This window comes from Rhynchophorus ferrugineus, unplaced genomic scaffold, assembly GCF_030347505.1.
Source record: "Rhynchophorus ferrugineus isolate W39M unplaced genomic scaffold, kcgeb_rfMv2 rfM6, whole genome shotgun sequence".
In the NCBI taxonomy this organism is placed as follows: Eukaryota; Metazoa; Arthropoda; class Insecta; order Coleoptera; family Curculionidae; genus Rhynchophorus; species Rhynchophorus ferrugineus.
Window position 1 is genome coordinate 475409 of NW_027472585.1, and position 27141 is coordinate 502549.

General features: G+C 32.7%; 1 protein-coding gene across 4 annotated transcripts in view; it reads left to right on the top strand.

The window, feature by feature from the left end:
* The first annotated feature begins 1629 nt into the window (after nucleotides 1–1629).
* pan (transcription factor pangolin) overlaps nucleotides 1630–27141 on the top strand; it is a 340467-nt gene continuing 314955 nt past the window's right edge. For all 4 annotated transcript variants that reach the window (XM_076408657.1, XM_076408658.1, XM_076408659.1 and 1 more), the window contains exons 1-3: nucleotides 1630–2087; nucleotides 3330–3399; nucleotides 15645–15736. In XM_076408657.1, the coding sequence (XP_076264772.1) occupies nucleotides 1935–2087; nucleotides 3330–3399; nucleotides 15645–15736 (315 nt within the window). In that variant the 5' untranslated portion in view covers nucleotides 1630–1934. The remainder of the gene's footprint in view (nucleotides 2088–3329; nucleotides 3400–15644; nucleotides 15737–27141) is intronic.

Here is a 27141-nt window from a genome sequence, read left to right on the forward strand (position 1 = left end):
GGACGGCTATATATATTCCAACACAAATATTATCTCCATAGAGCCCTTGACTACCATAACAATATATTTTATTATCATAAACATTAAAAATTATTTGTCAGGATAGGAGCCTTTAAAGTTTCTCTTTTTTTTTGGGTGGGGAGATAACTTTTACTTCTTGGAATTATATTAATCAAACATGACTTTTGAAATAATAAATTTAAAAAGACTTTAGAAAAACATTCTATATTTTATATATTATCAAAATATGTAAAACATAAAAATTAATACCTGTAATTTAAAGACGCACAAGATATAAATATCGATACTCAAATTTGACAGACTTCAAGAGTTGGGAGATGCAATTTAATTTACAAAGGAATTAAAATATCTATTATGTTAATCACGTATGTAGATTGCTTGATCTTGTTACCAAGATTTTAGAAATAACAGATATTTTTAAAGAGAAGCCTAACATCGTTGTACTTCTTTTTAAATACTAGTGTAATATCCATCAACCTTGTTATATTTTGACAGGAGAAAAATAGCCACGGCCAACCGATACATACTTAAAATAATCTCTATTTGTTAATAGTGTTTCCGTTACGTTTCTTAAAATATGTCTCGCTGGAGGCGCTAAAAATAGATCCCCCAAAACAAAAACTGGATCAAAGTGATGCCAAATGTGACTTTTTCGGTGTACCGCAGACATTCCTTATTCCGACGAAACAACATAATTTAACGAACCAAAACGGGTTCAAGGCAGGTCCATCTAATCTAACCATTCAATTCAAGTGTAAAGTTGCCACCCACACACCTTCCAGCATCCCGACGAGTCTCCGCATAGGCGAGTCGAGATATAACACGGCGTAATATAACGAAAACAACGCTGGGCAATACGTTAAATTCTGAATTAAAAATACATTATCTCTTACGCTTCTTAATACCTGTTGAAGACCGCAAGAAATCGGATGGTGGACTAACCTGTACATCACTACAAACAGTCCATAAATTAGTAAAATAAATGTCTGAAGAAGAAATTAATCACAAGCATAATGATGTAGCGGGAGAGGATCTGATAGACCTACTATGGTACTCACACAGGCCGTAATTAAGTCCAAATAAGGTATTTCTTATTTTTGGTTATAATTAAAAATGTTTGTTAATAATTAAATTTCACGAAATAGTAGGCCCATTTTAATCACTGTCACTGTTATATAGTAATATTTATATATTTTTCTAGTAAAATTAAAAAAATATGAAAAAAAAACATATTTTATTTATAAGTTCAAAATAATTGGCTCCCGTTTTAATTAACATTAGAATTATTAGTTTACTATCAATTAATATCTAAATAAACTATTAACAATGATTATGCTATGATAATATACGGTTAGAATATATTAAATATAAAATGTACAAAATCGTATTCCAAATATTGTAACTTCTTGTATCCCCAATTGATTAGGCCGAGAGGCATTGATTGGCACAATACACACGGATACCCTCGCGTCGAACTTTAAACGTGTTAGTTTTGAGGCGTTCCCGACATATTAAAATAAATTCCGAAAAAATTCGGCCTCTAAATACAATCGGAGGCGGCGGTAAGGACTTTCGGGCGGCGTCGTGCGCAGTCGTGCGGCTGCCATTACTGCGAGCCGCCTCGGCAGATCAAAGCGGCAGCTGATTGGTCGGGCCCGACAGAGAGCCGCGGAGCGCGCCTGCTTGATTCTATGCGCCCAGCGCCAGTTAGTGTTTGGTAAAGGGCGCCGCCGTTAGGCTGTCATCAGCACGTGCTCGACGACACTCACTGACAGTCCGTGATTCGCGTGCTTGTAAACAACTGGTCTAAGAGTGCGAGTGTGCCATGGTGCCGCGCGGGTTTTCCGTATGACGTGTCCTAGTGATCCAGTGAGCGGGCTGTGATGCCGCTGTGTCGTGTTTTCAAGTGAATCATGCCACACGTCTCGTCCAGTGGTGGCGATGATCTCGGCAGCACCGATGAGGTTAAGGTGTTTAAAGACGAGGGTAACGACGAAGACGAAAAGAGGTCCTCGGAGAACCTCACCGAGGAGAAGAGTAGCCTTATCGATCTCACCGAGTCGGAGGTACGGTATTCTTGTTCTGTTCTGCCAATTTTTTTTTTGCACGACTTATCGGACGTACAAGCGATACGGGCATCGGAATGTAAAAAACTCTTTTTTTCTCGAATTTCAATTGCTGGTCGCAAACCAACACAAACATCTCGTGGCCGTTTATAAATAAATGCAGTTCATCGTGCATATTTAACGTTATATTATTTCTCGGGATACCAGTTCCTTTGTACGGATTTTTCTCTCGGGAATTCTCCGAAGACTTAATGGATTTGTTTATAAACATTATTGGCATTGAATGCCATGAAGTAAGAGCTTAAAAATTCTGTTATGTGCAACGCAAGGCTACGATAATATTTATAGCCTTATTAAAATACATCTGTATCATTCCCTGCACGGTACTGTCGAGATATCGAGAAATATTCCAAAAATTATCAGTACTTTTTTGCCGTCGGTTAGTCGTCGAACTTCGTTTCCCCAAACAAACGTCTGTCGTTCTCCTTAAATCACGTTTCTAGAAAGGAATTTTGCCTTTTCCGTCACATTTCCTGTTAAGTAATTCCACATAAACAACTAAAAGTGAGAGTGTAAAGTATTCGGACTACGTAGACATTAAAAAACCAGAATAAGCGCCGATACATACATAAACGTCGCTTTTGATATTAAACACATGCCACTTCTATAAACCGTACACTAAGTTTGTGAAAGGAAATAAAAGAGAAATAAATTATAATCGATATAATTAATGTGCGGGCGTGATAAATTAGATTCTAGCCGGGCGCTATTGAAATTTTCCCGATGTATGTTTACGGTTACGTAAATGTTTTAAATCTGTACAACTAGTGTCTTTTCCGGTGTCCCGCGGGTTGCCCTCTAACCTACAAAATTCTTTCGTCCGTGTCAAATCACTCAGGGCCTTCTGAGAATACTACTAGCAAACTCTTTTATACAGTGTTTTTTTAATTCTGTTCTTATAGTATACTGTATAGAATTTTGTTATTTATTAAAGCTTCTTCTAAAACAATATTTTTGTTTGATTTTTATGTTGAGCTTATTTATTGAAATGAGATTCTTATTTTAAATATCGTATTGATTCACCATCATTAGTATAATGATATATTATAATGTTAATGAACGCGTATGTTTTTATTTCATAAGTTATGTTCAATGTAATCTATTTATATTTGTGTTAATATTATTAGAAACCGATGAATTTATGAAGGGTGTCAGTGTTAATAAATATTGTTTTGTTTTCAGGAAAAATCTGGTGGAAATTACAATTCATCAAGCAAAAATGCTCAGCGACCAGAACACAGTCCTGTGTTTGGTATGTACAGCCAACGTTTTCATTTATCATATTGACTAATGTTAAACTTACAAAATTGAAATGACAAAAATACTGTTTATAGTAATATCTGTGTATTCCAACAACGATAGTTATCTTTACAATTAACTTGGCTTAAACGCTCAAACTTCAATTGTATTTGAAGGTGAAATTGTTCAGTTTGCGTTTTTTTTAATTGATTGAGTGATTTCTACTCAATCAAGAACAACCAGACTTATATTCATGTTTTAATACTAAATTATGTGAATAACGGATAATGAATTTATTCGTATTCATTTCAATTTCATTCATTTTTGATTGACGATATTTTGTAAAACCTCTGAGATTTCTGGGTGAATATCTAAACTTATTTTTTATAAAACCTCTTTTGAGGTCTTTTTCACCGTTAGATCGTGCAGAACCAAAATATCAAGCGTATTCTTGTATACAATATTTTATAAATAGTTCAAAAGTCGTTTCATCAAGTTGTCGATTTTTTCTGGTAAAATAAAATAGTTTTCAAGTATAATAAAAAGTGTTTGTTTTAAACTTCACATGTTTTCATAACTGGTACAGTCTGTGGAGTTCTGGGGAGATTATAAGGATCTATTAATTCGGTCATTGGATTGATGGTTGGATTGACAATAGTTCCCCAGTTAATCCAAACATTTCTTGACATTGTTCAGTGGATTCCTGGCATAGGCATCGTAGTTCAGTGTGCATAGCCACCAAAGCTAGAGTAAAGTTCTTGTGAAACAACCCAGTCTATTGTAATTTGCACGAAAGCTTGCAGTTCAGGGTGTACGGTTACCAAAAACAGTTACTCGGCCTTGGACTATTGGAATTTAGAGTCACCAAAACTTGGGAAACCGTTTCATACCGGTCATAGAGTGGAAATTTGCAAATATACATTGGTTGTTTCTTCAGGAATGGGGGGGGGGGATGAATCAAAAGACTATATACCACTAAAATGGCGGCGCTAAAGTGTGAGAGTGATGAAAAGCATATTGCCTGTGTAGTCGTTCCGATAAGGCAACTTATTTTTATACTAAATTTTACTTGCAATTAAATTAATCAAACATGGTATTTGAAATAATAAATTTAAGAAGTCTTTAGAACAACATTTTGTATTTTCTATATTATCAGAACATATAAAACACACATATATAACAAATAAATATGTGTAATTTAATGACACACAAGAATATTGATAGTTAAGTTTGACAGAATTGAAAAGTTTGTAGATATGCAATTTATGATATGCAAAAAAGAGGCAATCCGATGAATGTCATCAATACCGTCGAACTTATTGCCAAATTCAGTTTATAAAAACTTAAAATCCCTTTTAAACTCAGAGCATTTTTCTTATTCATTATACTAATTAACATTACTCCAGTTAAAAAGAGACAGAATCGGTCTATAAAATTTGATGTCTGTTGCTACTGGTCGACACTGTTGTATGTCAATATAAATATAATAGAACAACTCTAACCTACAAACTATTGTGGCTGTTTATTTAATTCCTTCAAGTCCTTCAATAAATTTGCATTAATTGTACGACAATGTTAAAATAAATTATATTTTGTAACCTTTTTGTTTCATTAAATCATTTACAAATCAAAATAATAATCAAAATCAAAATAGTCAAAGTAAACGAAAATTTAAATTTGGTGCGGCAATGTTGCATTATGAATTTTGATGGCATGCATTGGCTGTTTATTATTGTTATATATATATATATATATATATATATATATATATATATATATATATATATATATATATATATTCCGACACAAATATTATATATAGATAGGATATTTTAGCATGATTTTTATGGAACATAACCAAACATCACAATCCACTTTCCATGTGTGAATTCAATTTATGCTAATTAATAATTTAATTAGTGCTGTTTAGTATGAAACGACCTAAATAATATTGCCGTATTCCCTAATATTATCAATTGGTTTTTTATCCAGGAATCCTAATTTTATGCGTCGTATTACTCCAGCAATCACACGTTGGTATTTGTCCGTATAGGTTGGTCTAAACCCATGCCGTTTACTTACGGAGAACGCTGATCCTAGTTTTGAGATGTAAATTACCATGGGTCTTGCGCGCGATTGACAAGCGGACCAAGTCACTCGCCACGACTGAACTTCTTACTGTTTATCCATCGGCATGATCTCATGCGTAAGTCATTCCGTATGAAAGGTAATACCGGGGTATACGACGACGAAAAATTTCGAGATTTAATCTCGACAAATTTTATTGCCGGCAATTTCTACCTAGACTTCTAGATTACCGTCTCGACAGTTTCTTCTGCTCCTTAAAAACGCCATCCGATGCTACGTTCCTGGTTCACCGCTCTTCACGGGACGTAGTGGCACGTGAAAGAGTCACATCTTCATAGAAGGAAACGATTATTCGGATAATAATGGCGTATAGTCTATCTAATGCATATATTATCGAAGGACTTAAACCACAGTTAATTAACAGCCGCAATAGTTTGTAGGTTTGAATTATTTTATTACGTTTACATTCAAATATTTTCTAAACCACCTTAGGCTTCATCCACTTAATTATTATTTGTACATCCAAGTAATGTATTTTATTTTCATTAGAGAACATATTTACCTTTTTATGTTTAGTTCTTGTTTCCTTCGTTACTGTGTATTATTATCAAAACGTTATGATGCCAGTGTATTTGCCCTTAGTTTCTTCCGTTACTACCTTTGTACAATTGTCTTGATAAAATTAGATTTAATCACTGCATTTTCCCTAGTGCATGTTCATATCTATGCTCAGTGCTCATATCTATCTCTTTCACACTCTGCAATACGGTTTTCTACAGTTATCCTGCATGAATTATGTACTCACCTTTAGTTGTTTCCAGTCTCATCACCCTGTCTTGGCATTGTCAGCATTGAATCATAATCCCACATCCATTTTATTCACTGTCTGTCACATTCTGAGCCAGTATTCAAGTCAATAACTAAGCTGTTAATTTTTAGTATGATGAAATCCATCCAAACCGAAGGGTGTTATTGTAGATAATCTTTTTCACACATCTAAACAGTTCTTTCCAAACTAATAGTTTCCTCTGAAATAATTGTCTTAAATTACGTTTATATTGAAAAAACTAGTCACCGTTTTTATATATTTTATACATTTAATCTCGAATAGAGCTAACATCAAGGTATTTAGATACTTTCTTTTCGGTGAATCCAAAATTATATGGTTTTTCTGAAATTTGAGAGATTTCACTTATAGATGTATTGTATTGAATTGTGTTCATATCATTTTGTCTATTTTCTGCACTCCAGTAGCTTTATTTTTAAACATTATACACAGCATTGACCATATTCTTCAGCGATTGATTCTAGGGTATCATTTTTTATTTATTTACATCTGTTTGAGAATCTGTTTATACAGCCATGTGGAGAGAATGATTTACACAAATTCTAACCAAGATAATATTGTCAATTGATTCGTTGTAACTTGGACCAAAACTACAAAACTGATAAAAAATATTATTTTGATATGCTATTATTGTTAAATATTAGTTCATTTTTAAATTTTTGGTATTGGCTAAATTAAACTTTTTCGACATAGAGTATTTTTGTAAGACATTGAATAGTCCAATTTTTACTCCAGGTCAAAGTTGTTCTATTGTATGTTCCAAGAGATATGATAAATATCACAGAAATTTAGAAATTATGAAACTAACTATAAACAAACGGTTTTTGTGTATATTTATTTTAATTATTTGTCAAACAATGATTATTAATGTTAATTATTTAGTGCTCGTTTATTTTAAAATTGATTTCGTTTATCCACTGATAATTTATTACGTTATTTTCTGTAATTTTTTTATGTACAAGGTTGATAACAAACGCGGAGTATTCAAAATATGGAAACAACGTGACGTTTATAATGACAGAACGCAGTGTTGTCGAAAAGATAAAGACGAATCTTAACATTTCCCCATTTCGGACTTGAGATCCTCGTCCTTTATTGCCTGGGTAATAGCTTGCCATATTTACAAATAAGAACCAGATGTTGAGATAAGATTTACTAGTTCTTTTTTTATGGGGACTTTTAACATAGTAGTACGACGTTTCGGTCCTAACAGTGGTATGACCGTTTTTTATACCCGTTTATAACAACCAGGGCCATATACATATGTTACTTTATTATTCTGTTTGACTTACATGGGAAATGCTGCTTATAATATTAATGGTTGTGTTCTATCCAATCACTGTTCGTGTTTTAATCCTTCTGACAGACGCTTTGTTTTTTTGTTATTTTATAACGTTACCCAGAAAATTTGATGATTTTATATATAATCTGATCTCAAAGTATAATATGACACAATCAATAGTAGTCGATATAATAAGATATTCCATATCACGTTATCATAACATAGAGATCATTAAAACCTTACAAAATAGGCACTATCTGTACCCTCATCCTTATCGTTGCTATAAATAATTTATAATCAATATTATTTTGTATCTGTTCTATTTTGTGTCGTAAATCAATCAGTTCTTCGACGGATTTGATCCTAAGCAGGGTTGTTCAGTATTTGAATTGCTTGTGATGAAAATACCTAATTGAAATACAAATACATGATGAAATATTATAGAGACTAATTGCAGTAGCTGTATATTACATTCAGATCAGCAATTGTCACCAAGGCAAGCTTGTGACTTACTTTAATGTCTTTACAAACCAGATTACTGTTGTTATTGTACCACAACTTTCAAGCTTAGAAAGAAAACTTGACAATGTTTTTTTATATATATATAGATAGTTTTTTTGAACTGTCTCCTGAAACAAGTGAAACTATATTGCCGTCATGGTACTACCCTAGTTACGACAGACGAGAGTTAAATAATTCAAAATCTTGCAATTATTGCCTTAGAGTAGCAGTATCAGTAAAGACGATGAATTTACTGTTTGTGCGTACCAGAACATTAATAAACTACGAGGCATCAAAAATTAAGTTAGAGGCTTCCTAGACCATAAAAGTAAAAACCTTACCATCCTTGAACGCTATCCAATATAAGAAATGTGTTCACACAATATAGTCTTATAGTTTAGGCTGATCAGGACTCAAGAAAGACTATATTCTTTTAGCGGGTTTTATTCATTGTCCAATTGGCTTCATGATAGGAAATTCTTTACATGGCCATATTTTGTAATTTAGAAGTATATTGTAATTGATATAAAAAAATTGTAAAAATACTGTATTAATTTCTATTTTATTTAAGATAAAACTTGTATTTTATCCAGTTCTGATCCTAGGCTATTCAATTAGTTCCCGAAACTAAAAATCAGGATTTCATATAATTTTTGTTGGTTTAATAACTGCAATAAATTTTCATTTTATGGAACCCATAAATTTTAGCTGGTACCTCCTTTTTTTTAATTTCTTTGCGCACAAAAAACTCTTCGATGCATTTCTAAACACTAAATCCACTTTACCATGGAACGCCAACCTTGTTTATAGCGACGAAACAACTCATACGTTATTTTGAATAATATTGTAAGTGGAATTCGATTACTTGCTTCATTGTTAGCGAGACAGCCATTAACACAATTACTGGATTTACCGCAAGTTCACAGTTTGGTCCTTCAGATTTCTGAATTTATTCAACAATTGTAAACAACCGGCAATATTTCTCTATGTGACATCACTACATAGTATAAAACAAAGTCGCCTTTTCTGTCCCTATATCCCTATGTACGCTTAAATCTTTAAAACTACGCAACGGATTTTGATGCGGTTTTTTTCAATGGATAGAGTGATTCAAGAGGAAGGTTTATATGTATAATACATGCATAATATACTAAGACAACATTGCTAATTTTAGAGGTTTCTAACGTGATGTCATAAATTAACCTATTTTTTTAGGCTTATTTAGCAATTAGCAAAAACGCTGCCTAACCCTACGAGTTAGATCAAATTAATGTATTACAGTATTGTACACCATAAAAAGGTCTACAAAAAAGTCCGCGATGGTATATGTTTATCTTTTAGGGATAACCCACATTAACCATTTTTATTGTTTACTTTTTACGTGAGAAAATGGCTTATTTACGAAGCTATTTTAAGCAATACGGCATTAATCCTTATCGAATTAAGTACCTTAAATACAGTGTGCAATTAATATAGATCAATATGGTTCCTTACAGCATGTAAATTAAACAAATATTTTCGGAGATATTACAAATTTAAAATTTGCGTTTAAAAATGTGTAATGTAATAAAAATTGTATGAATTTAAATATTCCAAAGATAGCAGGAAATCTTCATAGTAAGTATAGGGGAAGAGGAATTGTTTTACTCCAAATTTAATGCGTGCAGGCCAAGGGCAGTAATGAATGAACCAAAAATACTGGATCGATTTTAATCATGTTTTCATTGAGTGACATAGGCATATATATTTTATGCCCGTGCAAAGTCGGAGCGGGCCGCTATGTTTTTATATACAACGTTCATATTTTTTCTGTAGTGTATTTAATTTAGTATCAGCATTGCACCCGTGCGAAGCCGGGGCGGGTCGCTAGTCATCAATAATTTAAAATTCATTGTCTAATAACCAAAATTGATAACAATTTCCCGAAGTTTTATTCCTCATGCGAAACAATGTTAATGTATATTTTAAAATTCATAATAGCGAGTCAAGAATACATCTATGAGTGTTCGAGCGACACTTCCGATGAGTATAAATATTTATCTCGTTAACTTTATAAATGTGCAGATTTACAGTAATATTTTATCTTCTTTACTGGCCATATCCTCTTCCCAGAGCATGCAATTGTGGTGGTTCATAAAAGCGTTAGGAAGGGTACCTTTTTTTGACCGGTACCTGCGCCTGTACCAAAATATAAATGTTGTAATGAAAAATGGCCATTGGGGGTTTTATGGCTCTGTTAGGTTATTCTGAAAGGGTCCCTGAAGATTAGGAAACGTCTACCAGAAATAAATTTTGAAATTTTGAATTTTTAATGGTTTCGGGGAACAGGAGAAAGAACAGCATCGGTTCTGTGGGAGACTTTTGCTCATAGTTCAGCATTTTTAATGGTTATTGTTTTAAAATTCAAATCTCCTCGTTTCTGCCACTTGAATATGGATTTGCTTTGAGGAACTGAATTATTATTTGCGGAAGACAACTTTGACGGTTCGAATAACACGATTTCTTGTCGAAAAAACTGAACTGTTGAAATTAAAAGGAACATTTTGAATATATGTATTATCATTTTGATTATAATTTTAATGTATCATAATTTGGCTTTTTTGAAATGTAGTATATTTTAAAATAATTTCTTCTTCTTGTTCTTCAGTTGTTATTGTCAAATATTAATAAAGTAACAATTAAAAATTTATAAAAATATCAGAATAATTCGAATACGTTTTGTTTGCCCATTTGCTGATATGTTATTCTAATACTTTTATATAAATATTTTTTTAATTATCCGACTGGTTATTTATGGGGGAGAATTACAACCAGATGTGATTATTTTGGACCTTTAAATTTTTCAAGAATAAAGAGAGCATTGAACAGCTACTATTTTCTCAGAGATTGACAGATCAAAGAACTAAATTATTGCCAATATCGAGCCCGTTATTCAATCTCTACGGACAGTGTATCGTTCCTGTTTTTCTCCCTCGTGTTTGTTATAGTTAACTTTTAACTTCTGCCAATTTTTTCTAATTAAACTTTAGCCGCTGCACTAACTAAATTATATAAATCGAATTTTGAAATAAACAACTTAAAATACCGTTCAAAAATATATTAGTATCCTATAAAATAATATAGTTCATCCGTTAAAACAGGCAATAGTTTTCGTTTATTTTGACGCTGACAACAAAATACTAATGTAAATAAAATAATGAAACAAAAATAACGTTATAAAATATAATTTATTTTAATTATAGTACATCTAATACATATTTATTGAAGTACTTATACTACAGTTTAAACAGCCAAAATAGTCTGTAGGTTACAGTTGTTTTATTATTTTTACATTGACACATGGCATCGCTGTCGATCAGTACCAACACAAATAGAATTTTATAGACCAATTTGGTTACATGTACGGACGCATCAGACTTCATTCTGTCCCTTTCTCCTTTCACTGGAAGGACTATATAATACTTATTAAGACTTGTATTCGTATTATTCTTTAATTTCATTGCATAGTGTTCTGAAAGTAAATAGGTTATGTCCATTTTAATATAATCTTTTTGTGAATACTATTTTGATTCGGTCGGTACTATTCTTTTGCGATTGCTAGCAAATCTCTTGATTTCATACTTAGTAACAGGGTCTTTTGGTCGTCGAATTCGGATGTTGAATATCCAACGATGTTACCTTTACTTGTTTTTATTTTATTTTACCTTTTTTTGTTATGTTTTTTTTGCGCCATTTTCTGCTTTCCGATCAGTCAGTTGGGGAAGGACCTGCATTCTTTGACAGGTTAAATTATTTAACAAAAAAGTAATATTATTTAGGACTTTTATAATTAAAAGTTAATACAACATGTATTAATTAAGTCTTGATTTTCTTTCACTTCTATTTTTATTTTCCTGAATTGAATTCTCTCTTTTTTTATTACTTCTTCGTGAGTCCACAATCTGCCCTATTGGCAATAAGTATTTGTTATGTCTATATTATATATACATGGCATGTAGATAATCACTTCATTAAGCAATCTTCTGTATAAAATATTATTTTAATTAATTAGTCTTATTCTAAAGCTTATTCTAAAGTCTACATATGTCCAGTAATCAGATCAGGTGGTGTTAAACGTTTTAGTCTACGCACTTCACTATCACGTCGCATATTTAGCTGATTAGCGAGTACATTGGGATGCACTGACACTCTTTCGAAGTATTTCACACAAACACGTTGAATTACACTCGTTATAGGTTCTAGAGGAATATCGCGTTGTATCACTTTATTTGAAATATAGTACGGAGCATCAACAATGGTACGCAACACCTTATTTTGGAACCGTTGAATGATGGATATATTAGATTTGCTAGCGGTACCCCATAGTTGGATTCCATATGCCCAAATGGGCTTGAGTATAGACTCATAGAGCAATACCTTGTTATCTAATGATAACTTGGATTTGCGCCCGATGAGCCAATACATTTGATATAATTTTAGTCCCAGTTGTTTCCGTTTAGAGAGTATGTGCTTCTTCCAGGTTAGGCGTCGATCTAAGTGCATACCAAGATATTTAACATGCTCTGCTTGGGGGAGTTGACGATGATTGATATTCACTGGTGGACATGGTCTTCTACGCAGGGCAAACGTTATATGCGTAATATATTTAATCGGTTTCAGCGACCATCTTGACGTCAGTATTTTTGCCAATGTTTTTAAAGTATGTATAAATGATCTATGAATGGTGAATATTTCTTGTCGATTTTCTGCTTTCTCCTTGTATATCACATTGGTCATTTGATTAAATTGATTTATAGTCGAATATAAACTGTCCAGTGAGTTAAAAAAAACATTATTTGGAACTTTATTTTAATATTGGCGTATCATTTATGGAATGAATAAATGTATTACATTTTAATTTTCAATAATTTCGATATTTTAAGCAATTATAAGGAGTATTGAATTAAATGATTAATACATAATTTTTAATTTTAATTCGTAACATTTCGGAAAGCTTCCTATGAATCAATATTGCAATTTATTCGAAGATCTATTGAATAAGAATGATTTGTTGCTGAATATGCGAACCGAATTAAGAGAATCGTCGTTTTTTTTTTCTCCCAGTTCAGTCTGGATATATTCAAAGCCTGGTTACGGCTGATACGTGGCTAAAATATGTAAGTGCCCATTTACTCCGATCCTGGCTTTGAAATCATCAGCAAATCGAGCATTCAGCAGCGCGCCCATCTGCGTTCTCGTTGGCAAACAACGTTCCGCACATAAAGCAAACCAGAAACAGAAATAAAGGACAGACGGAGCATTAAAATCGCGTTTGGCATTAAAACGGTCATTTTCTTCTTTACTGCGGCGACTGTCTGAAAATCGGTTTTTAATTTTTTCTTCTTTGTGCGACGACGTACAAAGGACAGTGATTTGCCTTTCCCTTAATCGTTCGTCAGATGAGGCTAAATCTCATTCATACGACGACAGAGACATATTACTTATCCTTAGGATCTTTGCTTTTGCCACATTATCTGAAGAGACAGAAAACGCAGTACAATGTTTTATCGAATAATACCGTCACCACAATCATTTATACATAAAATGTTTGTCTCCATATTCTAATTTTATCTTCTTCATCTTGGATGCATCAACATTAATTTTGTTGATGAAACTGGTCTTTATTATCTTTTATTTTCTTTGAAGAAGAATACCGTTCTCACGGTAAGGTCACGTTCAAGGTCATCGTACACTTCTTCATTGGTTACGTATCGATAAATATTGGGGTAATTAATCGAATAATTTTGTTTTGTAACGTAATTTCTAGTTGATTTTATGTTTGGTTGTAGTGCAATCCATTGAACAACATGAATCAATATGAACATTTATTTGTTTCAAAACAAGACATTTAAACTTTTTGATTTTCTGATGATGTCTTCTTAGAGGTGGAAACGTTAATCTCGTATTCACCCTTCGTTCAAGAGTTAGCTTGTAGTTCTAATTAAGTTGCCTTCATTTCGGGTATACTATGATGCTCTAACAAGATATGGAATCATTTGACATTTTGGATTTGGATATTACTTAATATCGTAGTTATATAGACTCCAACATTTATTTATAGAGTAATATTTCTTATATTTCAATATCGTTGAGACCTCATTCATTTTCTATCTTTCCGCACGATTGATGAGATTATTCTAAATCTTTGAAACTTCAGGTACTAAAGGGAAGTAAAATGTGCGTCACTTGGCTGACAAGCCATTTTACCACGTTATCTATGTAGCACGTAAGTTAAGTTATTTGAAGAAACTTTAGAAAAAAATTGTTCAAACAACACTGTAACATTTTCCAGCTTCTTAAAAGAATAAAGAGATTTTTTCATCAGTTCATTTAATTTTTAATATGTTCTATCCAGCCTGACTTTATGTAATGAGTGAGTACTTCTTTATTTAGTCTGATCGAAGAATAAAATAAAACTTAAAAATAAAAATATTTTCCCCTAAATGTTTGTGAAAAATCTAAGGAAGATTTTGCAGAAAGCAGCTTATCTTGTTTTATATTATTAAATAACGTCACTATTTAACAGAGTTACCTTTAATCCACATAGAAATATTAATTATTAACCAAAGGACCAGGTATTTATAGATAACGAACCGGGAACATTTTTATTCTCTTGTAATCTAAAATCTAAATAAATTAAATGGACATCATTAAATAAAATAATTAGCCGACTTCGGTGTGAGTACAGGCGTTTGTCTTTAATTAAGCACAAAAGATCAAAGTTACGACTGTTTCAGAAGTGTTTTTGATCTAAATCATTACCGCAAAATTAGTCTCATTGAATTTAACAAAGGTTACGCTCGTTTGTCTTAAATGTTAATGTTTTGCTGTTATTATTATTTGAGCGCCTTTGGTCAACGCGAATTTTAGTGGAATTTTTATGTAATTTTGTTATCGTAAATGTTTCGGAATAATTTGATAGCCGTCAAATAAAATGTGTACATAGCGAAAAAATTGTACCGGATATGGGTGAAGATTATATTAGGATGTTGTATTCGTATGACTTTTTTTTGGTAACGGATTTCTATATTATTGTTTTTTACTTATACAGTATGACAACTATGTTGACCAATACCAGCGCAAATCGTATTTTATAGACCGATTTAGTTACATGTTCTCACGCATCAGACTTCATTCTGTCTGTTTTTAACTAGAGTAATGCTAATGCTTCGAGTTTAAAATGGATTTTACATTCTTATAAACTGAATTTGGCAATACGTTCGATGGTGTTGGTGACGTGCGTTTGTTGTTTTATTGGAAAGCCTTTAAATGTTCTCTTGATTTTAGCCCATATATTTAGTTGTGTCTTCTGTCTCTCTATAACTTAATATAATAAAAAGTAAATATTACCAGCACTCTGGATAGATAATAGTATTTGTTTTGTTTTTATGCAAATATATATTAAATAATAGTTGTTATTATTTAATTATTATTCTGAATTATTACAAATAATAATAATAGTGTTTATTTTGCTAGTATTATATTAAAATGTGTTTTCCAGGAAAAGTTGAACCTCATACATCATCCTTCAACATGGGATACCTCGTGTCCCCCTATAGCTACGCCAATGGAGCGCCTGGTCCCGTCCCAATGGTAAGTCGAAGTCTTTTATTTTTTCCATTTCCATTTTCGTTGTACTCCAGAGCCAGCGCGCGTTGTTTCGTCATGGATTCGCGCTATAATCGTCGGGTTTTGATCGGGATACCCCGCCCGCCCCCGCGTCCCTCCCGTTCCGTGTCTGAGTACGCGACGGCGGACATGTGTCGCTGAAAAACGAGAACTGTGGAGCTTATTAGCCCGCGATGCACTCCAAGACCCTCCACGGGGTCCCCTTTAGACCTGAAGATATTGTTTTCTGCGAGTTACGACGATACTTGCCAGTTCATAATTAGTTAGAGAATAATGTATGCGCCATGTGACGGGTACGGCTTAAGGGAAAAGGGGGGATGTCGGTTGACGCGATCTTTTGTAGCCGGTACAGTCGGGTAAAAATGCCGTCCTTTCATTTAATTTTTTTAAATTAATTATCAGGCCTGTTTGGTATTAATGAATGTAAAGCTTAAATTACAAAAAATAACTTTAATAGTACCGCTCTTGCAGTTAGATTTAAAATGGTTTCCCATTTTTTTACGCTATTCGTAAATCTACCCAATTTTTAAGAGTGTTATATGAAGGTTTCTTTTTTTATTAATTACTTTTTACATTAGATATGCATTGGTATTAATGTACAAGCAAGGCTAGTACGGGATTGATATATCAGTATGTATTTCTATATTTACGTTTGTTCTATACACAAGTTCATATGTTTTGGTTTACTTCAATCTTGTGATTTCCTGCGTGTTGTTCAGTTGTTACTCCAACCTTATTCACTTCGTGTATCCATTTGAATTCGAGAGCATCGTACATGTCTTCGATGATTACGTAGCGATAAGCATTATTCGTAGAATCGTAGAATTTTGTTTTGGATGCATTGGATTACTGGTTCGTTTATTTCATTCTTTAAGGCGAAATCTTGGATAACTTCGTAAATCCATTAACCAATTTCTGTGATTTTAGGTCAACTTGATTTTGAGCCTGGCCTACTCTGTTTTTTGTCTAACATGATGTTATTTATTTAACGTCAACGTAAAGTCTTCAATAGGGATTTTCTAAAATCCGTATAACCATCTTGTTTTTTCCACCTCTAATATCTATACGTTTGAAAGTTTGTTATCTTTTTTATGTCGTAACTTACTTTTATATATCTACTAAGAATTATGACTGTAATATTGGTGATTTGAACAGTAATGTATATCAGCTATACTGTAAGGAATGTTTTTCTGCGGTACTGTTTTTTAAACTGATTATTTAAATAACAAAAACTGTTTAATACTTCCACGTACAACTATAGATAGTGAATTGTCATTGAAATTGTGATTGTGATTGAAATTTGTTCTGAATTTATAACGTGAGATAAAAACAATTATTCCTATAAATGGTATACATATTAATTTTAACTATTCCTGGTTGATATATTTTTCATTCGAGTTTTTTTGTTTTAATAAGCCATCTGCCAGATGACTCGCTTACTTTATTTAATGATTATGTATGTAGTTGTAAAGAAAATTGGGTGTGTATTGTTGTCAAGGTTAGAACTAAGCGATTCCATCAATTAGTAGAATAATTAGAATTCCGACCTATCTGGTCAGGAGTTTTATAAATTGATTTGCAGTGGCGGTGATGTCTTCAACAACTTTTCATAAATACTTGATATTATTTTTGTTGGAATACATATACACTTTGATCACCACGTATTTTTGCACAGTTAGCTGATTATTTTATATGAAACTTTATTGAAGATACTGATTGAACCAGTAAGTAATCAGTAGGTATCTTTTTGAAATATTTGTATGAATACCATGACCAATAGTCTTCAATTGTATAATAACTACAAGCCTAACTATTTTTATTAAGAGTTGTAAAGAAAAATCTTTATTCTTTTTTTAAATAGAATTTGAATATTATGTTAGTGGCATATTCACTAATAGAATACTTATCACGATAATGTGATATATCAGACAGGTCTGGTGGTTCATTCATTGAGAAATTATTGAAAACCAATTCTCACAAAGATCTGAAATTAATTTTAACCAAATTGGACACAAAAAATACATTTTTAGTCAATTAATTCCTGATAGATTGTTATATCAATAAATAAATAAGTAATTTAAATCTACTATTATTCAATAACTGATTATTTCTTAACAAAAAATAATTCATTTCAAAATCTCTATCAGTTCAGGTGTAAATTTTAATTGGATCTCAATTCCTATCAGTAATCGCTGAAACAAAACTAATCATTTGCGCAACTAATCGTTTCGTATTTTTTACTTATTTAATTCCACGCCCACGTACATAGGCCAGTTTATGAATTTTAATATCATCAAAAGTAATTGCATTGCAACACAATTAGTATAATAATTACGCCGTACACTAGCACTCATTGCGGTATCCGATATATCACAATTAGTACTACAAGTGATGATATTAACGGCTGTTTTAAGAGTTAACCATTTAAGAAGTAGAATTGTACTGCTATCAGGTATCAAACTATATCAATAATTTGGTAAATTGATTACATTTTGATTTATACATGTCAGATGTCTAATAACGGAAATGTAAACACAAAATTCATACATTCCAAAATAATTATATGCCAAGCCTAATGTTGCAGATTGTTATTTAACCGATTTCAGAAAAGGAGGAGGTTCTAGGTCCAACTGTATATATTTTTTTAAATATATGTTCGTCGATTTCTCCCGTCAATTATGGACCGATTTTCAAAATAATTTTTTTATTCGAAAGAGTGCATTCCGAGCTGATCCCATTGGAACCACGTCAGGATCTGATGGTGGAATCCGGGGAAATCGAGGGAAACTGTCAAACTTTCAAAGGCACGTTCAAAGTTTTCACATATTTTTTATCTGAAATAATCAGATATTTGTGTATATGTTATGTTATTGCCGAGCTGATGTGACGGAAAATCGGAAGTAGTTCACTGCAAAAGTCAGTCAGTTTTCTTTTTAAGCACTAACCATGCCATTTGAGAAGTCGTACAAATATTGCAGGCAACTGCTTCTAGGGTGCAATGGTTAGAGCGTTCAGCTCACACGCGGAGGTCGCGGGTTCGATTCCCTCGATTTACTTTAACTACTACCAACTGATCAGTTTGATGTGGTTTCCGAGACCAAACAATATTAAAATAATATAATTTTGTGATATATACAAAAAATTAAATTACCAACAAAACAAATCTGTTTGGGTTCGGCACCGACTTCAAAGTAGTCAGTTGGTATTAGTTAAAATAATATTCTAAATAGATAAATAGGTTTAGGAAGTATTAAGCTAAATTGTGTTTATATAGTAGAATATAAAATACATGTAGTAGATAGGTTAAACAAGGTTTTTGTTTATTTTTATTTAGTTATGACCACGATTAGTATGTACATATTTTATTTAAAACGTTTTTTTTTGGTTAAAATTCTAGGTTTGAATCTAGATTTTTATTTTTTAGCGAGTTCCTTATTTAGTTTTTGAGGTCCACTCAATATTTTTAAAAATATTTTATTTAATTCACTGAAATTGCGTTCGTTAATAATGTAAACATTTCGATAATGTGAATTGGGTAACGTTGACAAGTCTGCTGTTTTATATATCGGTTATAACATGTTGTATTATTTATGTTTTAATATATTTTAGTTAAATATCGACTACATGTCGTCTTTTCTGATTTCTTCCTTCAATTATTGGGCAAGACAAGAGCGATCGTGAACATGTGAAGAAAAAATACTCACGAAAAAAAATCCCATTAGCTATGTATACAGTATCGAATTTGTAGAGTCGTAAAATGCCCATAAAGAGCCTAATATTGTTAAATCACTCTGACGGCCGTAAAAAGCCGCACATTATGCATCCATTATGAAAAACTTAATCAGCAACTTTTATGCACTGTGTCAGACGTCTATCCTCGCCTTTAACGATGCCAATAATTTTATGTCGAATAGCAACGACGTATTCGCTGGCGAATCGTTATATACCTTTATCAGTTTCTATATTTGGGTTTAGCCAAATCGATATAAATACGGAGATTGTTTGTTCAAAACACGATACGGACATTAATGGACTAAAGGATAGTTAAACTGATTTCGATTCTCCATCCTGTTTATATTTTGTCTATGTTGCTTAGGTTTTTATGGAGTAGTTTCAGATTATACACTTAAAGACTAAAAATATTGGATGATATTATATAACAATGAAATTTTGTAGTTGCATATAAAACGCTTTTATATACGTACTTTTTGGAAGATATCATATACAATCTATTAATTAAAATTTCCAAATTGGCCATTTAAACAGGTGATAACAGATTGATTTTAATATTAGTATAGCCCAGATTTAGACCCTTATTAGTGTTTGACGGTTGTACTCCTTGTAACTTAACTATACTAGTTCAAAAGGATTTTGTTTCTTCAACTTCCATATGGAAGAAGTAATTCTAGTACTTATGAGTAAAATCTCACTTGAAGCTCAAGTTCCAATTGTCTATTATGTTAAGTTTAAAAATTATGTCTTAGTTATTTATCATTTTGTAAACATATTTAATCTTAAAAGGAAAAAGAGAAAATAAAACAACATATAGGGTAACAAATATAATTTATTTATCAATATATAAAACACAAGCATTCATTTAACTTTAAACCTACTTAATAATATATCTTGCATGGCACTAAAAATAAATACCTTCTGTTTCCTGATGGAATCTATTCGATATGCAAAAACAATATGTATACTCCTATCAATTCATTCAGTAAATGCAAGGGATGCGATTAAAATCCATACATATTAAGCCTATGTATAGAATATACACATATACATAGCTATATACGTTTAACATTTCCTATTCTCCTTCATTTATTATGATTAATATATAATCTTCATTCCTCTTCTTTCTTTAAAGAAGGGTACGTATCCAGAAACCCCAGAAACTTAGAATGTGGCTTATATAACACACATCTTGTATTTTTGACCCCATTTATCCATGCCTCAACATTTGCAGGATCTCTTTTGTATTCTGTACTTATGGAATTCAATTGGTTCGACTGAATTTAGGAGTGTTAATATTTTTACCAAAATAGGAATCCCAATCTTAAAAATCTTCAAGCGAGCCAAGCTTCAATGTTCCTTGTTCAGTTTTAATGTTGTGGGATGACTATATGATCAACAAGCTGTGATTTTAATGAGATATTCTCACATAAAAGACATTGATTCATATTTATTCGTACTTTTATTTTCGTCAACTATGCCTAAAATATAATGAATTTGGTAGAGAATTGAATACACTTTGCAAAATTAATTTTTTTTTTATTACTCTTCGTGAGTCCACAATCTGCCCTATTGGCAATAAGTATTTCTTCTGTTTATATTATATATACATGGCATGTAGAAAATCACTTCATTAAGCAATCTTCTGTATAAAATATTATCTTAATTAATTAGTCTTATTCTAATGCTTATTCTAAACTCTATATATGTCCAGTAATCAGATCAGGTGGTGTTAAACGTTTTAGTATACGCACTTCACTATCACGTCGCATATTTAGCTGATTAGCGAGTACATTGGGATGCACTGACACTCTTTCGAAGTACTTCACACAAACACGTTGGATTACACTCGTTATAGGTTCTAGAGGAATATCGCGTTGTATCACTTTATTTGAAATATAGTACGGAGCATCAACAATGGCACGCAACACCTTATTTTGGAACCGTTGAATGATGGATATATTAGATTTGCTAGCGGTACCCCATAGTTGAATTCCATATGTCCAAATGGGCTTGAGTATAGACTCATACAGCAATACCTTGTTATCTAATGATAACTTGGATTTGCGCCCAATGAGCCAATACATTTGATATAATTTTAGTCCTAGTTGTTTCCGTTTAGAGTGCTAGTTTTTGGTATGTGCTTCTTCCAGGTTAGGCGTCGATCTAAATGCATACCAAGATATTTAACATGCTCTGCTTGGGGGAGTTGACGATGATTGATATTTACTGGTGGACATGTTCTTCTACGCAGGGTAAACGTTATATGCGTGGATTTTGATTCATTTCAAATTAAAATTAAAATTGAATAGATACGCACCTGAATGGAATGTTCTCATATGTCTGTTACATATTAAAAGAGTTGTAGCTTTTTTGATAATATTTACAAATCAATGATTTATCTATTACTGCCTACCATTTATAATCAAAATATGAACAGTACAAGTACAAATAAACTATAAACAAGAAAATTCTTAACCTTACAAAACAAAGCCCTACCAGTACCAAGGTCAAATCCAAAATGGCTGTTGTAGTTCGTTGGATTCTATCTCCCGAGTGCTTGTAAACGGCAACGTCGCAAAATCAGGCGAAAACTACCAAAATTTACCATATATATGTGAAAATGTGCGGACGTCGAAAATATTTCAAATAATTTTCACCGGATTGAAATACGAATTAGTTCAAAAGCAACATTATGACTGTTATCTCATACAATCGAATAAATCACGCGCTGGCGCTGAAAGACTCCATCAGTTAGATATATTTTCGCGCGGGGATGTTTCTCTTTTCCATCACACCGCCAATATATCATACTGTTGGAAAGATCGTGGCGTAGATTAGTTTTCTCTATCGTTTTTTTGTGTGTATGTATGCCGACGGTTTCGTTGGCCAGCGTCCACGTTCCTGCCAAAATAATGTCCTGTATTTTGCTTTGTCGGACAGGATAGAGCAATGATTATCAACCGACGGTGATTTGTTTTTGCGATGTGCCTCTAAATTTTACCGCTGCAATTAATAGACGAGATCAGATGTGGTCTTTTTGGTTCGTTTAGATGTAACGAAGCTCTTAAACTGATTTATGGATCGGGATAAATCAAAGTGATACATTTATTTCAACAGTTTTTCCAGATTATTTTATGTAGCCGTAGTTTTTTGGTAAAATGCGATATTTCTGGTAGCCCTGTGTGTGATAAAACATGTGCTATGAAATGTTAAACGTAGTAAATTAGTTTTGCAGATTTTTTATGTATAGAAAGCTTTACTTATTATGCACCGATAATTTAGATTTTCTGTCAAACAACCAATACATGTTTTTATTGTAATTCGACTTCTTTTCTTTTTATATGTTCTTTCCAACGAAGTTTTGCATCAAGATTCATCTCAAGGTACTTATTGTTGTTACTGTATGGCTAATAGTATTATTCGTATTTATTGATATATGAACAGTTATAGATGATTAACATGATGATTAAATTATTTTTGTTTGTCGGTTGTTGTGTGCAAAAACAACTCTCTTTTTTTTTCTTTTCAAAAAAATTAATTCAAACTGGAGATCAGAATATGACATGTCAATAAGAAAAACTTGAACAGGTGTTTTAATCAAATATTATATCAACATTTTTAATGTTCCTCTGTATTTTATTATTATCATCAAAACTGCTTTCGGACAAATATCCACCAATGTTCTTACATTCTCCTTTCCCATTTCTGATTATAGAGCTTTAAATAGACGCATCTTTATTAGACGAACTCATATGGTTCTTTGTCTGGGAACTATTGCGAAATTTGTTAAATTATATTGTAATTAATAAAGATAAAGTTGTTTCTTAAAAATGAATAATTTTACATTATCTCGGTCCTGTTTATATAAATGTAAAAATAATACAATTCTTCCTTCTCCTGAATTGCGTGAAACATCATCGTACAAACCGACAAGGTCGCCGACAACGTTAGGTCTTCTGGGTACTCGAACCAAAACATTGCGTCGGCCCAGACCTTTTTTCTCTCGTGCTCTTCGTTAGTCGCCGTACCATGGGGTTGGTTGGGGCTCTCAGAAAAACGGCCACCTGACCTGGTCCTGGCAAGTCATCTTGTACAATGACCTCCGGAATGTGGCTTCCAATCGTTTCTCTTTCTTTCTCCGACTACGTCTTGACCGTTCTGTTTCGCCCTTGCCCTCCAGGACCGGGTTCAGGTTATTATGGGAAAAAATTAGCGTTGGGAACTATCGACTGTTTAATAATCCACTACTTTTTACTATCGGCTCTTTCAGTCGCTATTTTCGGTCCGACCGATTTGATTACTTTTTACTATAGACTCAGTCGTGTACGTACTTTCAGTTACTATTTTCAGACCTACTAGTTTTATTCCATTGATATTTAACGTTCTGGTTTTGCCGCCCTAGACCTTGAAAGTATTGTGCTGAAAGTATGCTTACCTATATTTATTTGTAATATGTATGGTTTTATGTTTTGTTTGTAGTTTGACGGTAAATAACAATATATTGTAATATGGCAGCATTATTTTTCAAGATTATTTATTGGAGATTAACTATTGGGATAATTGATATTGATTAACTTTTGATTTTCTAAGTCTCTCGATGTTTTCAAGTCTTTTGCATGTTTAAGCTCCTTTCATTCAAGTTTCAACAAATAATAATATTCCTGATAATAAAATATTCCATATTAAGGGTAAAAAATATAATTGTATTTAAAAAGAATGCCATAGTTAAATAGTTGATAAAGATTGATTGAAAAAATACGATATGAATATTTAGTGGTCATTTCATTGTACTATCGACTAGTTCGACTGTTTTGCGACTATCGACTGTTTCTACTATTTTCAGTCGACAGTTCCCATCGCTAGAAGAAATAGTTGATTTTTTCCCGAATGTTTATTGATTTCTTGCGGTAATTCGTTATACATTCCGGCCAATAAATCATTACGAAATCGTTGGCTGCTTTAATTTTCAAGCAAAATCGATCGGTCGTGATGTTTATCGGGACTTGTGGTTTTCTCTGACGTATATGAGCAATCGTCCGGTTTCGAAGCGCGTTAGTGAATTTATATTCTCTTATCACTAATCAGATCTAAGTCGGATATTAACCGTACCGTCCGTTGAATGAATAAACTTTTCAACAGTTCATCGTATTAACATGGCGAAGTCGATTCGCGATGACGATGACTAACCGGCCGAGTCCAAATTTCCTCTCGGTCATGCGACAAATCCGCTAATTGCGGCTCTGCGCCGTGATATTCTCTCCACCTCTCTTCCTTCATCGTCTTTTCTTTCGGTCTCTCATCGACGGGCCTCGTTTTGGTCGTCTTGTTGGTTGGAACCCGGCCTGTGCCTTGTTGTGTGCGTCGGGACCCCAATTTTCAACCGAAGTTATGACCAGTCAGTGGTGGACACTCCAACAGCTTTTAAGGTTGCGAAAGAAATTCGTGGAGGTTCACTAGTTAGGCGTATGAATCAAAAATACATTGAAAAAATTACTATATTTTTTTCAGAAAACTTTTTTACAAATGATGTTCGAGAGGGGAAATGTTTGGTGAATATGACGGGTCGCGTGGGGCAATATTTACAATATGCGTTTGAAGTAATTACAACAGCTTCCACGATGTTTTTCTTACTGACAGCGTTCTATGCAACATGCCTAAGTCACCACTTTCACTTTCATTAAAAGAAGAAATGATTACTTTTTGTGTAGCTCTTCCAATAAAACAATGCACGTCATAGATGATGTCCAATATCCTGCCAATTGCAGTCTCTAAAAATGTAAAATTTGTTTTAAACTCTGAGCGGATTTTTTTTTTATTTTACCCTAGTTAAGAAGGGAAGGAATGATCTTTGATGCGTCCGAACAGGTAATGGAATCAGTCTAATGTCAATGTCCCTGTTTTCAAATGACTAAAAAATTCTTCAAAAACGTGCTGACGTCTTAAATTTTGTTGACGTGTGTTGGCTGTTTTACTGGATAGACCTATAACTTTTAAATTTTACACTACATTTCCGATTAGATCCGATTAGACGATAGATTATATTATGTAGCATATACGTAGCATAAGTTGTTTATTTCAATTTGAGTTAAGATAAGAGATTGGTTGGTGCTATATACGTCCAGTTTTAGTTCACAAACCTTCAGGGGGGCGGGGAGGTGCTCAAGATTGAGAAGGCGGCAGATATCACGTATTTTTTTCCTTCAAAACCAGTGTAAAATTGGCTTGAATTAACGTAAAGTATGTTTCTTGCAAAATGGTTATGCAAATTGTTAATTTTAGTTAATTTCCATTATTTTTAGTATTTTATTGGTCAGTTTTATCACCGTGATTCTAGACAATGCTCTAGACAGTTTTAAATGCTATTCTCAACTAATCATAAATAAAAATAATTAACCAAATTGTGGCTTTAGAAATTAATTTAGTGCATATACACTGAAATACAAATTCTGAAAAATCACCGAATCTCACCACTATTAACTTATTTATATCTGGTTTTGTCATAAAGTATATGCATCTCATTTTACCCTAGTTAAAAAGAGACAGAAGGCTGTCTCATGCGTCAGATCATGTAACCGAACGAGCCAATAAAATTTTATTTGTGTTGATCCTAGTCCATGCTGTTGCCAAATATCTACAAAATTCCTTAAAACCTTAGTTAGAATAATTAGAGGTTACAAACCAGAAAACGTAAACCAAAATTCTGTGCTAATGCGGCAACACTGTGACCCGCAGAGGTTATACATTTTGATGACGTGCATTAGCTGTTTTATTGGATGTGAGTCAAAATATTTTAAATTCGTTTTATTGTTAAATCAACTCCAAATCTTATTATAGTTAACTAATTTTGATGTATTTTTAACAATATGCCGTGTTGTGTAGATGGAATTAAACGAAAGAAAATTCGGACGGTTCCTGTCCGATCCCGCGTTACGTATAAAATTGGGTACTGATACGTCTGGCGCCGCCCATGGTGCAGAACCCATCGCCTCGCGTCACGGCTTATATTATGCAAGCAGACGTATAGCAATTACGTTTTTGCCTTTGGGGCCTTCACAATCACGCCTGATTATTATTAAGCTAACGTTCTCTCGTACGAGGATTAACACTAGCACCAAATTGGATGGACCCTGGCACTTTTTTGCACCCAATTATTCTTTTCGGTTCTATAATGGGACCCGCGGGAAAATGGGTCAATTCGTAATATTATTACGTTGATGTGGTGTATTAGATTATGTCGATTACGGTATTGTTTTATTGGTTATCATTGATGTTATCCTCAAATATAAACGTATAATTAAAGTTTATACAAATTTTAATTAATTGAAGTTAATTTAAATAACAGATCGTTGTTTATCGTCCATAATATTTTACCAATATTTTACCTTTTGTATTTTAATAGAGATATTCTAGTTTAAAGTTTTGAAAATTTTATTTTTATCTTTGTATTTTCAAGGATTAACCATTTAAGAATATGTTCTTAAGGTGATTTTACGAGAACAAAACTTTTTTCTGACACACAGCTGTTTTAGTGACGAGGCCTTTTTTACACAAGATTAAATAGTTTTATTCTTTTGAGTTTATGTTCTGTTCTGGTCCTATCCAAGAGTTTATTTCGATATTGACATATTGACATT